Here is a 16,176-nt window from a genome sequence, read left to right as displayed (position 1 = left end):
CGGGCGTGTGCTTTTCTCTTCACATTTTCCTACAATTTTCTGCATCAACTTATCATCGTCTATAAATAATTGCCCACATAATATTTATGCAAATTAATATATTGGTTCAAATTTAATTTAGATATCCTTTTCATTCGCTTGTTATTTTGTTCAATTATAATCCTTTTATTCCCCTTTAATCCAATTTACATATTTGTACTTCGTTTACATGATACGTTCATACAATTGTAATTTATCGTATTTACAGCTCCGGACGGCCACTGCCCCGGAGGGCGTAGCAGAGCGCCAGGTGGCAGCGGGAGAGCGCCCCGGTCCGGTTCGGCCCCCGGCTCCGTAACGGCAGGGAAGGACGGCCTAAATAATCCCTACCGCTTTCTCGGTTCCGATTCCCCAAGTGGTGACACCCGCGGCTCGCTCGGCGAGCCACGTTTCCGGTATCCGGGTCAGAGGCGCCTTGCGACACGCAGATCCATCCCTCCATCTCAGCCGTCGATTGGTCGTGCGGGCCCCCGGTCGAGTCCCCGTGATGCCCGGGTCCCATCTCTACTTAAAGCCGTTCCTCTTGGCCACTCACTCCATCGCATCGACGCGAGCTCTATCATGTGAAGGAAGAAAGTCCTTTGGAAGCTACTACACATTCGGAGTAGAGAGAGAGAGAGAGAGAGAGAGAGAGAGAGAGAGAGGGAGAGGGAAAGAGGAATCGATCCATGGAGGCACTCGCGGGAAACTGCATCAGAGGTTTCGTTAGGGACGGCAGCAAATTAGCTCCCTCCGTCGCCTATTCCGCTTCTTCTCGCCTGAGGTGGATCACCGTTCGGGCCCCGTTCCCCACCAAAAAGTTGGGCTCCGGCCATGCCGTCCTTTTCAGAGGGCAGCTGATCTGGCGGTCTTCCTCTTCCTTCCTCTCTGCAGCGTCGTCGGAGGTACAGCGTCCACGATCGTTTATCTTCTTTCTCTTTTGGGGCGATTCTTTAGGGCTTCGAGATTGGCCCTTTTTACTTCGGCTTTACCGGAGCTTTTGGCCCCGTTTGAATGCCCCTTTTTTGAGGTTGTTTCCTTTCGGCGGTGTCTCAGTGACTGCTTTGTGTAAGATTTTTGATATCTTTCCGAGATAAAAAGGCGAGCTTGTCATTCGTGTCCTCGACTCTTGTTCTGGGAATTATGTGTTCGTTTTTAGGGTTACTTTTCTCTTTCTAACTAGTCTTTTTAGGGTTATTCTTCTCCTTTGTGTTAGCATCTAAGAGCACAAGCAAGGCACTTTAGATCGACGCTTCCCTATAGTTCGTGCAGAAGCTACAGAGTCTCTGATAGCACAAGCAACATTTTTGAGTCATTGATTCTGTAGCTTACATGCTTTCAAATCTCATGATGCAGGTAGATAGGCTTACTCTTGATTCTTATGTCGAGAAGGCAGGTGAGACTTCGCTGTCGCCATCTCGGATCTCCTGCTTTGTTTAGTTTCTGAAGATAACATCATGCTCTAATTGCTCCTACTCAGATCGCTACAAGACCGTGCACGTAAGATTTGTTCTGCAGAAGGAGTGCTCGTTTGGCCAGCAATTCCTCCTGGTTGGAGATGATCCAATGTTTGGTCTGTGGGATCCAGAAAAGGCAGTTCCTTTGGAATGGTCTTCCGGCCATGAATGGACAGCTGAGCTGGTGAGACAAGGAAATGCTCCAGTTGTATTTGGAACCAAACGATAATTCTGGTTTTGATCAAACTCTGACATGTTTAATGTAGGATTTACCTGTGGGAAAACAAATCCAGTTCAAGTTTATACTCAAAGGTGACTCTGGGGAAATCAAGTGGCAGCCTGGCCCTGATAGATGCTTGCAGACATGGGAAACCTCCAATACTATTATGGTTTCAGAAGACTGGGAGGATGCTGAGTCTCAGAAGATTTCAGAGGAGGAACCATCACTTCTTATTCTGGTCGAGGAAACACGGTCCGTGGAGAGCAAGATCGGTAGCAATGTGGGAGCTGTAATGGATCTGACCCAGAATGGTGAGGCTCAGGACAAACCCAGAGGCGTAACTGATACCACTTTGCTTTTAGTCCCCGGCTTAGTGCCAATTCATGCTTTGGGGAGCGCTTTGGGTTCCCCACAAGAAACAATGCCTGTGAAGGCTGCTGTTGATGCTTCTCATGAATCTGATGAAGCTGCTGAACACTACAACTCATCAGCGCAGGTAAATGTTTGATGGGATGTAGCTCTTCGCTTTGGTTTGGTAACAGGCAAGAAATTCCTGCCTTGTGTCGATCACAATTTTGGAAGCTGCAGAGATTCTTTCTTTCGCAATTGGATTTCCTTAATAGTTCACAGATATATGTACTGCTTATGCTACTAATAAGTCTCCTTAGGCATTTTTTTTTCAACCATGAGTCAGGTCTACTTGTGCTTCTGCCACTACCATTAATAAGACGAGGCTGATATCTGCAATGTGAAAACCCGGTGCAATAGACATTTAACTTTAACCTATCTAGTCTCAGTATAAGAAGAATTTATAGTGATATGCTATATGCATCAATGTAATCAGATAACAAGAAGCGGCATTCATCATTTGTGGAATCAATATCTTTTATTTCTGAACACAATTGAGTGTGGAGATAAGTACTTTGTGTTTAATTTGAAACATCTGTTTCCATGTGTTTAACATAACACATCTAGTCTTAGTACGAGAACATTTTGTAATGATGTATCTATCATATGCATCAAAGTGATCAGAGACGAAGAAGTAGCATCCATGCTTCGTGTAATGTAAACAAAATCTTTTATTTCTGAATACCATAGTGTGGAGATGAGTACTGTGTGTTTATCTTGAAACATCTGTTTCCATGTGCTTAACCTAACCTATCGAGTCTTATTACAAGAAATTTATGGTGATATATCATATTGCATCAAAATAATAAGATACGAAGAAGTAAGTCAATATCTTTTATTTCTGAAGACCAATTATTGTGGAGATAAGTACTTTGTGTTTAACTTGAAACATCTGTTTCATGTGTTGCATGACTATGGATCAGTTATCTGTAAAGGAAGAAAAACCAGAGGGATCACACGAAAACTTGCTCGAAGAAGAAGAAACCACGATACTGTCGCAACAACCAGACAGCCATGAACATGAAGACATGGCAGTGAAGCAGAGTAACGGCAGCATGTTGGTTGAAGATAAAACTCTACCAAAAGAACCTAATTCTGAAGAAATAGCTAATGTTCTTCAGAACGACAAGCAATGGGGCCGTAGAACACTGAAGCAGCTTCTTTTAAATCTGGGTTTTAATGTCACGCCAACAGAAACTTCTTGAGAACCCAGTGTTGTTTGTTGCTTGTTCCTGTGGCCTTTCTTAATGGCTGTGGAGAATTATACTTGTAACCTTATTTTATTCATTACTAGTTTGTGGAGGATGTAGTTTTGTGTTGTACACTGGAATGTGAATGGCTGTGTTGCTGATTCTGTATCCATCTGCAATGCGAATGGCCATATGGCTCTCTTTAGATATTTTGAGAGAAAACAGAGCATTATATATATTCTGATTCAACTCAGTTCAAACACCAAGTTTTATTTTGTGGCCCAATCCAGGTGGAATGGAGATTTTTGTGCTATGTTGAGGAGGCACCTTCACCTTTTGCTATCTTTTCTACCACCGATGATGTTTTTGTTACTTGTTACGTAGGTTTTGTGCACAATTGCATTTAACAAAACATTGTTATTTAACACTTGTTGTTTATCCAACGGACACATGCATTTTTCAAATTCAAATATTCAGATACAAAATGATGTATGATTGTCTTCTTAATAACAAAGTTGTAAGAGTGTATGCACTGACATAGGATCAACCGCAATCATATATAACCTTTTCAAGTACTCAAGTAGGAGAGGTCTGAACATGAAGATAGTGGTACTCACTGCTTGAGAAATGGTTCTCTTCCTCCTGAGAGCTAAACTGATCTTTTGTACTCTTACATGAATCAACCGCTAAACCTCCTCCAGTTGAAAATTTCCGCCACTTGCAATAACTGATCTTTTGTACTCTTACATGAAGGCATTTCCTACAAATAAATCAATGTGCATCAAGAAAACTATAAGAAAGTGATGGGAGTTGAAGTTTGAGATATAACTTGTAGAATCTTTCTGAAAATGGGGATAGGCCTTACAGGAGAAATAATAATATGTAACAAATATATAACAAAGTCAATAAAGCTTATTCAGACAAATTTGGAAAGTAGAACTGTTGTTGTCAAAAGCACCAGATGGATTTTCTCATGAATTCCATTTTGACAGGTCCATGATTCCAAGAATGTGGAAGGTGTTGCCCCTAAGAAGAGCAAAATGGAAGAGAGCAGTGGCACCTGAAATAGTATATGTTTATCTTGCTTTCGTATTTTTCATATGCATCAACCATCAAGAACATGCCAAATTAAGATGCTCCTAACAAAGTGAAAAAAAGATTTAGAAAGCCAAATTATGTCTCATTGTATAGAAATAATAAATTGAACCCTGAAACTATAATATAATACTTTGACCTAAAACTATAGAATGCTTCAAAACTCTTGGAATATACAGAAACATCATAATCATGATCAATATATCTTTGAAAGTAGCCTTTTGAATGGACCATCTGGATGCAACCTTTGTCCATAACACTGCAGGAGGCTTCTGCCAAGTTTTGTCTCAGAACCAACTCAATTTACAAGTTCATAGGATTGGGATTACATCCATAGCACGCACATGTATTAATCTTTGATTTCTTATAGTACAAATTTTTTTATACAAGTTTGATCTTATTATACCAAATAGTGTCGGAAGTTCTTTTCTAGCTTTAATCATCAAGCATCAGTCATATTGGAAGGATTCTCATCAACCAGCTTTTTATTTCTCTGTTTCTCGTAATTATTATTTAGAGAACTTGTGCTACTTTGGTTAAACAGCCAAAGAGCAATAAGCTAAGCATTGCAGTCACAATGAAAAAAGTGTCTATTTACTACTATTCTCTTGAGGAAATTTGAAGTCCCCTTATACCCTCTTAAAGCTGATCATAGTAATAAGGAAAGCATCTCCTGACTGATAATAACCCTGCCAGTATGTATTGCATTGTTCTCTATCTTGTTCATGCTCCTGCACTAAAAGGCCATCATTCAGATTGCAAGGTTGCTGGTCGTATCTGTAACTCCAAATTCTATTTACTACAGTATTTTTAAGAGCTTAGACTTCAAGAAGTATAATCATATTAAGCACCATCAGATGGTTAATATTATCACCAACAATGTAGAATTGCATGATGAAGGAGATGACACGAGCTAGTAACAAATAGCAAATCTTATGGGAAGTGTGTCTTATGACTGACCACAAAGTTTATGTAGGAGGGAATCCAACATGAACAGCAAACTCAGTAGCTCCTTCAGTTGATTAAAGCAAGCATGGAAATACTTGGGAAGGAGAATATTGTCCTATTTCTTTATACCTTCAAAATTCATTCTAGCTTTTCTACCTATTAGTCCTATTTCTCACCTAGTTCTTCTAGTCCTATTTCAATGTAAAAAGTTCTTAAGGACAAAGATCTTGTGCATATCTATTCAAACAAAAAAGAGAAATTTTATTGTGTTTCGGTTAAATTGAGATTAAATTATTTTTTTAATGTTTCATAGATTTCAAACAGTTTCGTCTTTCGTTTACTTATTTCTAGTTATGTTTTGTGTTGTTTATACTTGCTTCGATCTTGTCTTTTACTTAGTTAGCAAGTAAGCTGACAAATTTGAGATATTTCAAAGTTGGGGAGTTCTTTAAATCACAAGAAGATTTGAGTCCTTATCTTACATGACCATGATTAAGCGTGAGAATTTCACTGAGCGAGTTGGTTTTAGGTTGTTTTGATTCGTTTTTCTCAGTTTAGGATAAACCAAGATGAATCTATGTCGAACCAAAACTGACCAAACTTAAGAGATCTTGTAGATTTGAATTAGGTTCTGTTTCTTTTTTCTAATTTAATCAAACCACTCTAGCGAGTGGGTGGTTTGGTGTTTATCCTGGAAGGTCAACAGGAAAAGCAAGAAGAGCCAGCAGGACAAAATTAGATTCTATGTTGACTTTCTGTATTTCCATGGACTTATACACGATTATAAGTCTTTAAAGGACTAAAATATAAAAGTTCCATTTTTCAGGACAATGGTATAAATATTGTTCCAATAGCTGTCTTACCTCCTCAATCAATTACAGGGACTTATTTGTAATTAACAATCTTTCACTCACTGGAATATAAAATCATACTTTTAAGCTGCTTCAGTCTTCACTGCCTCTTTTTCCTCTTTATAAAGAGGTTATTGCCTCAAATTACATGCAAAAATTAAGTAGATAGAGGAAGGAAAGAGGGAGAAACCTAAGTAGGTTTCCCATTCCTTTTTTGGTTCTTGTCATGTTAATTGTTATTTTAAATCACTAATAAATTTGTTAATTTTATAAAAAGAAAATATATGTTATGAAAGTGGTTAGAGATTAGTCAATTCGATAAAAAGTGCAGTCCACAGGTGCGTTTGCATGCCAGTCCACAAGCATGGTTCATGGGCTAGCCTGCGAACCAAGCCTGCAGGCCCGCCCAAGCCCATGAGCCTATAACATATGAAGAGAAAAATGAGATCTCTTTGATTAAGCTAAAACTTGACCTGAGTCAGCCCCCCCTAGTACTAAACCTTCACCTTATTTGAAACCCATACTCCTCTGGAGATGTTTTTCATCAATCTCTCAGGCTTTAGTAGTCATGTAATTACAGTAATAAAATCTGGATGGGCATCATAGTGTCAGATATGTCAACTAGACAAAAAAGAAGTTGGATTATACAGGGTAAACAAATTCTAATTTGACATAATTTATGTACTTACATACCAATGTACATAATTTATGTACTTGCAGCTGGAACAGGAAATCAAAACAAGAAAAGAGAGAAGAAGATGTTTGACTAAACCTCTCCTACTTGGATCTCTTCCTCTACACAATTACTTCTTGATCATGCTTGGATCTCTTAAGAGCAGTGAATTGAAAGCCATAGATGACTGGAGCAGATGCACTACTTTTGCTTGTACATCTATTATATTCTACAATTTGTGGGTTACTTTTCATTGTTTTGATCAATGATCTTATCATTTAAGAGCAGAATCCTTTATTCTTTTTCTCTCTATTAATTGATGTTGCTTTTCTATTACAAATAACTTGACTGAATTTAACAATTTAGTTTTGCACATTGTTCTTGCTCATTTGCTTCCCTTTCAGACTATTAGTACACAATTAAGAATGGAAGTACTCAGTGATCCAACATGAAGACTATAAGCCATCTGCTTAGAGACTATATGTTGACCAAGGTATATATATATATATATATATATATATATATATATATGTGTGTGTGTGTGTGTGTGTGTGTATACAAGTATATGTATGTATATCTGTGTATATATACATATACATATATACGTATATATTTATATAATTGATACATCTTAAATAAATGCATTATTCAGCAAGTTCTCCATGAAAAGTCATCAACATGTATACCTTAAAAAAAATTATAAGCTATTGGAGGCAATAGCTTTAAATTTATAAAAAAAATAGTCATCAACATTATTCATCAAGTTCTGCATGTTGCACCCCTTTTGGCACTTGTCGATTCCAAATAGTTTGGACTTTACAACTTTGTTCTTGTAGTTAAAGTAGTGGTATAAAAAATTTATATAGTTTCTTATTGCATGTTTCTGTGAAAATCGGAGTTCAACATGCAAAATAACTAAACATAAGAAACAACGACAACTGCTTTGCAAGATGGCCAATTGTCTATCTACTTCATTGTTCATGTATGTTTCAAGTTCCAGAAGCATCTGTTAATGTGTTTGATTCGATCATTTAATTTGAGGTTGATGTTGAAGATGAAAAATTTTGATCCTTAATGCATCACTGGTTGTTAGATTCCAATTACCCAGTTAGCTCATAGCATGTGTACTACATAAAAAAAAAAAAGGGGTTTAAGCATGTATGTAATAGGCTGTCAAAAAGTTAGGCAGTGTCATATTGGAAATTTGGACACCATTATGATGAGAAGCTGAACCAAAACAGTTGTTTAGTTCAAATGATCCTCACTGAAAAACTGTAGAAATTAAAAGTTGCAAGGAAAAGCAAGCAACTAAGTTATCTTTCATTGAGTAGAAAATATCATAGACACTCCATTAATTTCTAGAATTCCCTATTAAGAATACATATATAGACATTCTTTTATAATATCAATGATTTCTTAACTATGCATGTGATGAAATTTATGTTTCTAACTTGATATTGGTGTGCTTTTATGAGCACAGTACCACACTGTCTATTTAAGTGATGCTAGAACCATTAGTAAGATTACTTTGTCACTTCTTCAAGATTGATTACACTATTCTTTAATATTACTGTGAAAGAAGGGGATAAATGGTAACCATGTGAAAGCATGTATGAAATAGTAACAACATCTTTGAGATACATACTTGGATGCTTGAACTAGTAAAACATCATCATGAAACTTGAACCAATACATGTTTGTGAATCCAGTAAGTCGGTTTATCAGAGTAGCTAGCAACATCATTCTGGAACTAGTGCTCTGTATGTAATTTAAGATGTTTGAAATGTTTAAGAAAATGTCTGAAAATTTTTGCTGGAATAAGTTGCTCGAAAACGAAAGATGGAAAGTTTAAAAGAGTGGCACCAGCTTGACCGACCCCCTTTCGGGTTCTTTTGTCGCCGGGAAATTACGTAGCATCGACGGAGCATTTCGGGTGAACATTTGGGCTTTTTTAGCTCATAATTAAGATCGCTTCACACCCGACGTTTACACAACTTCTTCTATCGCAGGAACCACTAGTTCTTTGTGCTTCACTTCAGTGTGAGTGTAATTCAAATGGGCGAAACATCTATTCAAAGGGGGACGATCTAAAGCCACACGATCTTTTCACGCCTGAATGCTGACCTTCCCTTAGGGACGTAAAGCGATGTTGCCCCGAAAAGGGTTGTCACCGTCCTTTAGAAACTCCTCGCAGCACCCTCTCTCTCTCTCTCTCTTCTAAGTCTAGTCGCGGCTGATGCAATATACACGAGACCCCATATCGCGTACGGTAAGACCAGCATCCTTGCATCCCGTGAAAAAAAGGGTCTCCTCTCCCCCAAGCCTGCGCCGCCAACTCATGAGGAAAACTGGCCGCCTCACTTGCACCTCTTTTCCTGACAAGCAACAACCAAGTGGATGGGCATCAATCATTGTTTCGCGTGAAGATTTTGAAGCTTTTTTTTTTCTTCTTTTCTTTTCTTGGGGTGGCGGGGGTTCTTCTTATCGTACCTGATACGGAGAGAGCCCCTGCAGCTTTAGCTTTTGTGTCCTTCCTTCTGTACGAGTCGAGGAGGAAGCAGAGGGTTTTTATCAAGCTTGGATATTGTTTCACATCTGTTTGAAGAAAGAAAAAGGCCATTGTCATGTCAAAGCTACCCAAGCAATAACTGCCCGAGTTGGAGAACAACAGTACCGTACATAAAAGGATATCACTGGCGATGATCAAGTCCCAATCCGGTTCAGAAATCGGAAAGGTGTCTCCCCATGTATCTGAAGCATTCCATGGGACCAAAAAAAAAAAAAAAAAAAGCTCTAAATCAGAAAACACTCCAAATAATTCTCACATGTTGGCCTCAGCGGTAAACACTTTGCAAGATAATATTATATGAAACTTGTCAAAGAGTCGATTTTGCAATATACTATCATCAACCTACGCACCACCTATTGGACCAACATGACTCGTAAGAACAAATGAAACTTACGCTTGATGTGAGGCAGCACAGGTAGCCCATTAGCTCTACAATTGTAAGCTATATTTTCTTCTATTTCCAAGTCATCAAAATCAGAGGTTGTAATGTCCACCCCGAACGATTTTCTCAAGAAAATGGCTAAAGCTCCGGTTCCACTACATGTTTAGATATAGAAACAACTAGTTTATATAATGAATAGTCACTGCAATACAGAAGACAGATAATAACATGGTGAGGTGCAATATGTGATCATTACACTAAAAGTAGTAGGCCTAGCATCCAAATGTTAATCTCTCTCTTTTTTTTTTCCTCCAGAAAAATCAAAATCTGATCTATAAGACAACCTTTTCTGACTCCAGTTATTCGGTCACTTGTAGACAACATAACTGGCTTATCAGCCGAGTGTAGTATTATGTGATCATTACACTAATAGTAGTAGGCCTAGCATCAAATGCTAATCTCCTCCTAAGCCTCGACGGCTCTGAGATCATCCATATTCCTTCAGCAAATCAACCAATCCTCATAACCTAACTCATTCTCAGAATGTTCCACCATATTTTTCATTTATTTAAAGGATCAATTTGGATAGCTTAATTCTTAAATCCATGATAATCATCTGTATTTTGCATCCCCTTGTACTTAAACTGACGAAAAATGGAACAAGTAATCCAGATTCCACACAACAAATATATATAATGGATAATCTACACTATTCTGAAACTGAAGTAGCAATGAATTTCAACAAACAAGCTTTGGACTCAAAAAAGTATTACCATAGGTAACTTTTTGTAGCTTTAAGCAATAAATTGTACAACATGTGACTTTCTTCATAAATTAAATATGTTCATTAATAAAATTTGAATAAAGTGTCCTGTAGTGGCAATTTTCCACTAGAAGTATTAATCCATCATTAGTAAAAAAGGTTAACATGGAAGCAACCTAGAGCAAATAAAGATTCATCATACTATTAATTCCATCTGTATTACCACAAATACTGACTATAATTATACTTGAGAAGTTAAATTCTTCAAACAATAACATAAAGCATAAACAAACAAAACAAGTTGGCTAGGTTCCTTCTAACAGTTTTTCCACAAGTACTATACCAACAAAATATTGTTTTTCAAGGAAAATGTTGTTGCATACCTTCCTAACTCCAAGATGCGTGCTCCATGTAAAAGAGATTGATTCTCAACTAACCAATTGCTAAATGCAAATGTCCCAGGCCACAACAAATTGGCATTTAGCTGGTGAAATGAAAATTCTCGAAGATTCAACTCCTGCATGTCAATGGTCCAAGCAAAACATTATAACTAAAAAAATGTGAAGTATGGCTGCAATTTTCACTGGTATACCTATAGGGAAATACCCTATCAACTCTCAAATCTTTATCAGAAGGTTAATTAAATTAAAAATATGAAAGACAAAGGCCAGAGGGTTCTAGGCATTGTGTATATGACAATTCTAAGGGGATTCGAGTTAAATGCATGTCACCTATAACTTTTTGCTTAGGCTAAAATCTAAGCAACAGAGCAAATTTATCCTCAAATTTTAATAAGATTAGTTGAAAAAAGGCACAAGGTTGTTTGTGTCTTTTTTATTTAACTCTCATGTTAAATTCTTAGTCCAATGTTTTATAGCAGCTTGTCAAAAAAGAATCCAAGAAAAAAAGCTCTACAAGAATCTTCATTTTACGAAAAAATAGCAGGCTATGAAGTACAACAGCAAGACCTCATTTCCAAGCATCAGGGGCCATTCACATAGCTCCTTCTATGGCACATGGCCTTTTAGGATATCTTTCTCTCTAATTCAAGGGCCATCATATTCTTCACACAAGCCATTTTTCTCTTGTTTCTTGCACTTGCATGCTATCCACAAGGCCGTGTCATAAACCATCGGCATGAACACTGTCTATCAATGACATCAAACTCAGAATCCTAGGAAGAAATGGCCCATTGCAAATCTCTGAAGTCGTTAAGGATCCCCTCATCTGTCAAGTCATCAGGAAATAAATTTTTTGTAATGTGACAATTCAATCAGAATGCAAGGCATGACCATAATGTGTCATTAGGCAGCAATAGATGATAACTGAGTTCAGGAGACAAAACAGATCTTTTTTTTAATACATAGGAAGCTAGTAAAGGCTGTTGTTTGTGATTGTTACATCATACTTTGTCGGGAGATCTTTTGCTTCCCTAAGCCCATAATCTCTGTCACATCTTTAATTTTTTATGCCTCTAATTCACAATAAAAAAAGATAATTGTAAGTTTTACTTTGGGGTAATTTGATTCCTAATTATCCAGTATTATGCCAACATAGCATGCTTAGAAGCATAGTTGTGTTATCAATCTTCCTCCCAGTTTAAAGAACTTCTTAATTAATATCATCCTGCTCATATTGGATGAGAAAATATTCTTTTTAGAAACCACAGGTATGTTGACATTTTAATTCAAGACATTTTAATTCGAGACATGGGTCTTTAGTCAAACATTAAGGCAGACCTGATACATTGAAAAACCCAACAAATGCCTCCCAGAATGAAACAGAAGAAAGCCAAATTCCCAACTGGTAGCTGAGCATTCAACCATGTCGAGGCATCAGATAGTGGATTTGCAAGCCCCAACACACAGTGGCATGAAATTGAAACAGCATTCTGATTGTCTGGATGAAGGAACAGTATGAAAGCAATGTGTGGAGAGCAAAGAGTATGATACCGAGAATTATGCAAGTAATTAAACATTTGACATGTAATTTCCTACATATTGCATTGATCTGGACAGACAAGTTATGAAAGCATTATCCGATCAAGAGAAACACATCAGTTTATTAACTGTGTCATTAAATGTGTAGAATGTACTTAAGAGTTAAGACTAGATAAAGCTATGCAAACTAAAAGAACAAAACATAAAAAAAATGCTAGCCAATTTTTATTTTAGATTTCAATAAACAAATTGGACTTCTCAGAACTAGGCAGAGAGAGATCCAAATTAGGAGAGAGACACATAAGTGTTCTTTAGTCATACAATTCAACAGATTAGTGCTTTTAAGTACAGTATAAATTTCTTCCCATGATTCTATCACATTTTCAGTTACAGAAATAGGCAAACGACAACCTTTTGGTTTAATAATTTACAAGATCTCCTCTCTTTTTTGTTCTCATTAACGTGACAATAACTCTTAACTCAGGATCCTAAAACAATATTATATGTCGCCCACCACAATTGATCATATTTGTGCTTTTTGCAGCTTATCAAGCAGGAGACTGCATAAGCAGGTTGAGTATAGCCAGGGTAAACACTTCTTGCCCATTATAGGCACAATACTAGGGCACGGGCATGATTTCCTTCCTCTAGTTGAAACAAAGAAACTCCTCAGTCACCAACATCAACCTGTGGTATTTTATCTCGTATTAGGGCATTCACCTACAATCCTATGGATACCTGAACCCGAACCCTAATGATTCAATCTATTGAAGGTGATATGACAAAAAATGGCAGACCCCACTCCTGGCGTCGTCCCCCGCACGTGGACAGGCTCGGTGCCCCAGGGGAGGGCCATGAAGGCGACGGTCTGCGTCCGGACGTCAGCCTGACGGAGCCCACAGCCCCCTCGGTTGGACCCAGCACAGCCGGACGAGACAGAAGCAGGTAACGGTTGAAGCTCGCCCATACCCTGCGACCCCCCGGTCTCCCACGCAACATCCTCGGCGATGTCGGACGCCATCAGAGATACGAACCTGACCGATGTGATGGCGCGCCCGGTAATGCCAAGTTCCCCTATAAACATCCCCGAGCAAGAGGTCGAGAAGGAGAGGACTTTTCGGAGGAAAAAACCCCAAGACTTGAGCTAACTTGATCGTCGGAGGGGTCGGGCTGAGCGTCTCGACCCGACCTCTGTGCAGGTACGAAGCCGAGAAGCCCCCCACCCGGTGGAGGCTGCCGCGCCGCCCCAGATCGGAGGCCGCTCCCGACCGCCTCAGCGCAGACGAGGAACGCCCCAGGGAGATCTCCGCCATTCGGACCCCCGAACCAAGCCGCGACGACCCCGCGGGTCACGGCTAAGAAAAAGGTGTTTACACTAACATAATGGCGCTAGAAGGAGGGCCCGTCCGAATGTCGAGGGATCAACAGGCCCGCTCCGACGAACCCCCGGCCATCAGGCCGCACCCGACCGACGCAGCGGGAGAACATCCCCTGCAGGAGGGGGTTTGAGACGAGCGCCCCGCCGCGATCTCGGAGCGCTACTGGCGACTGTTCAACGACCCGGGTCTATCGCCGCCCATCGGCAATCCCGGTGGCCCATCACCTGTCCCACCCGAAGCCTTCTACGACCTCACACACCAGGTCAGAGCTCTCACGGGAGTGATGCAGACCATCATCCCGCTGGTCTCTCATCCGACGTCTTCACACTCAACCCTACCTCCCCAACGGCAACGGTCCGCCGCCCAGACCCACGCACCGCTTCCCGAGTCTCCCGCTTCACCTCTGGGCCAGTCGACCCAACCCGGGAGCCGAGGAGCGGGGGACCCAGCGGCGCACCCGACGCCCGAGGCCCCGCTATTAAACTCGACGGAGGGCCTGTGGGCCCAGCTGCGCCTCGTAGGTCACCGACTGGACGAGGTGCAGCGAGAGATTCGCAGGACCAAGGGAGACCCGGGGGCCGAGCAACACCAGGGGTCCCCTTTCACCCCCGAGATTCAAGAGCAAGCGATCCCGCCGCATTTTCGACTCCCTTCATTAGACGCCTACGATGGCGCCACCGACCCGGCTGACCACGTAGCCGCTTTTCGCGCCCAGATGGCGCTGTATGGGACGTCCGACGCCCTGATGTGCAGGGCATTCCCGACAACCCTGCGAGGCCCAGCCCGGGCGTGGTACAGCAATCTGAAGACCGCGTCCATCGCCTCTTTCGACCAGTTGGCCAAGGATTTCGAGCTTAACTTTCTGGCTTACGCCAAGCCGAAACCGTCGGTGGCAATGCTCCTCGGGCTCAACCAGAGGGAGGACGAGCCCCTTTCTCACTTCGTGGACCGCTTCACCATACAAATTCGCGGGTTGTCTGATGCTCACCCCTCTTTGATGATGCAGGCGTTCATGATGGGCCTGCGGCCTACCCGATTCTTTTGGTCTCTAGTGGAGCGACCCCCCGCTTCGGTACCCGAAATGTTACAACGCGCAAACCAGTTCGTCGCTGTTGAAGCATGGATGGTCGGAAGGCGCGACGAGCGCAAGAGGGTTAAGCCAGAGCAGCCCCGGCAGCCACAGCCCGCTACCTCCCGGCGTAGGGCTAGCGGACTCGACGATGCGGTACCTAGGTCCCCTCCCCCAGGCCTGAACTCCTCCCGGACTGAAATATTTCTCCACATCAAGGAGAAAGGCCTTCTCAAAGATCCTCACCCCATGAATAGCCCGCGCGAACTCGCGGACCGCTCCAAATACTGTCGTTTTCACCGACAGCCCGGTCACGACACCGAACAGTGTCGAGAATTAAAAAGGCAAATTGAGGAGCTCATCCGCCGTGGGCACCTCGGCCCATATCTCCGGCGAGACAAGGAGCTCTCACCACGCCCGGAGGGTCCCATCGAGCGGCACATAGACGTCATAACCGGCGGACCCGCGGCCGGAGGGAGCTCCGTGGCGGGCGGAAAGGCATACGCCAGGGCCTCCCGGGCTGAGGCTTCCAAACACGAAGAAGGGCCCGAAGTCACTTTCCCGACCGGGGAACCTGAGCTAGCCGAACATGATGACGCGCTGGTGATATCAGCCAGAATCGCCAACGCGCAAGTAAGAAGAATCATGGTCGACACTGGAAGCTCGGCCGACATACTTTATTGGGATGCCTTCCAGAAGCTCGGCCTGGTAAGGGAGCACATGAAGCCGGTATGCTCGACGCTCACGGGGTTTACCGGCGCTTCAATCTCGTCACTAGGAGCTGTCACCCTGCCCCTAATTTTGGGAGTTTCCCCAAAAACAAAAACGGTGATGACTTCCTTTCTGGTGGTCGACCTCCCCACGGCGTATAACGCCATCCTCGGACGACCAACCCTCAACAAGATCCGAGCCGTCATCTCGACTTACTACCAGACCCTCAAATTCCCGACCCACAATGGGGTCGGGGAAGTAGCCGGAAACTCCTGGGAGTCCAGGCGCTGCTACTTGACTGCTATGACGCTGAGTAAAAGAGCAAGGATCCAATCCCCGCTCGAGGACCCCCGAGAGGGAAAAAAGCCAGCTCCCCGCCCCGAACCAAAGGAATCCACCGTCGACTTACCGCTAATCAAAGGCAGGCCCGACCAAACAATCAAGATCGGGTCGGAACTACCCGAAGCGGAGCAACAGCAGCTCGTCGGCCTCCTGCAAGCCAA

At 41.7% G+C, this 16,176-nt stretch overlaps 1 protein-coding gene across 1 annotated transcript; it reads left to right on the top strand.

Annotated features, from left to right (window-relative positions):
* Positions 1-568: 568 nt before the first annotated feature.
* LOC135615295 (uncharacterized) lies at positions 569-3,425 on the top strand. The gene is made up of 5 exons (XM_065113589.1): positions 569-923; positions 1,375-1,414; positions 1,499-1,659; positions 1,742-2,191; positions 3,027-3,425. Exons 1-5 carry the CDS (start codon positions 708-710, stop codon positions 3,306-3,308), a joined length of 1,149 nt encoding a protein of 382 aa, XP_064969661.1. The 5' UTR covers positions 569-707; the 3' UTR covers positions 3,309-3,425.
* Positions 3,426-16,176: the final 12,751 nt, after the last annotated feature.

The sequence above is a fragment of the Musa acuminata genome, chromosome BXJ2-6, assembly GCF_036884655.1.
Source record: "Musa acuminata AAA Group cultivar baxijiao chromosome BXJ2-6, Cavendish_Baxijiao_AAA, whole genome shotgun sequence".
In the NCBI taxonomy this organism is placed as follows: Eukaryota; Viridiplantae; Streptophyta; class Magnoliopsida; order Zingiberales; family Musaceae; genus Musa; species Musa acuminata.
The sequence above is the reverse complement of the archived record's forward strand: the minus strand, read 5'-3'. Positions and strand labels throughout refer to the sequence as shown.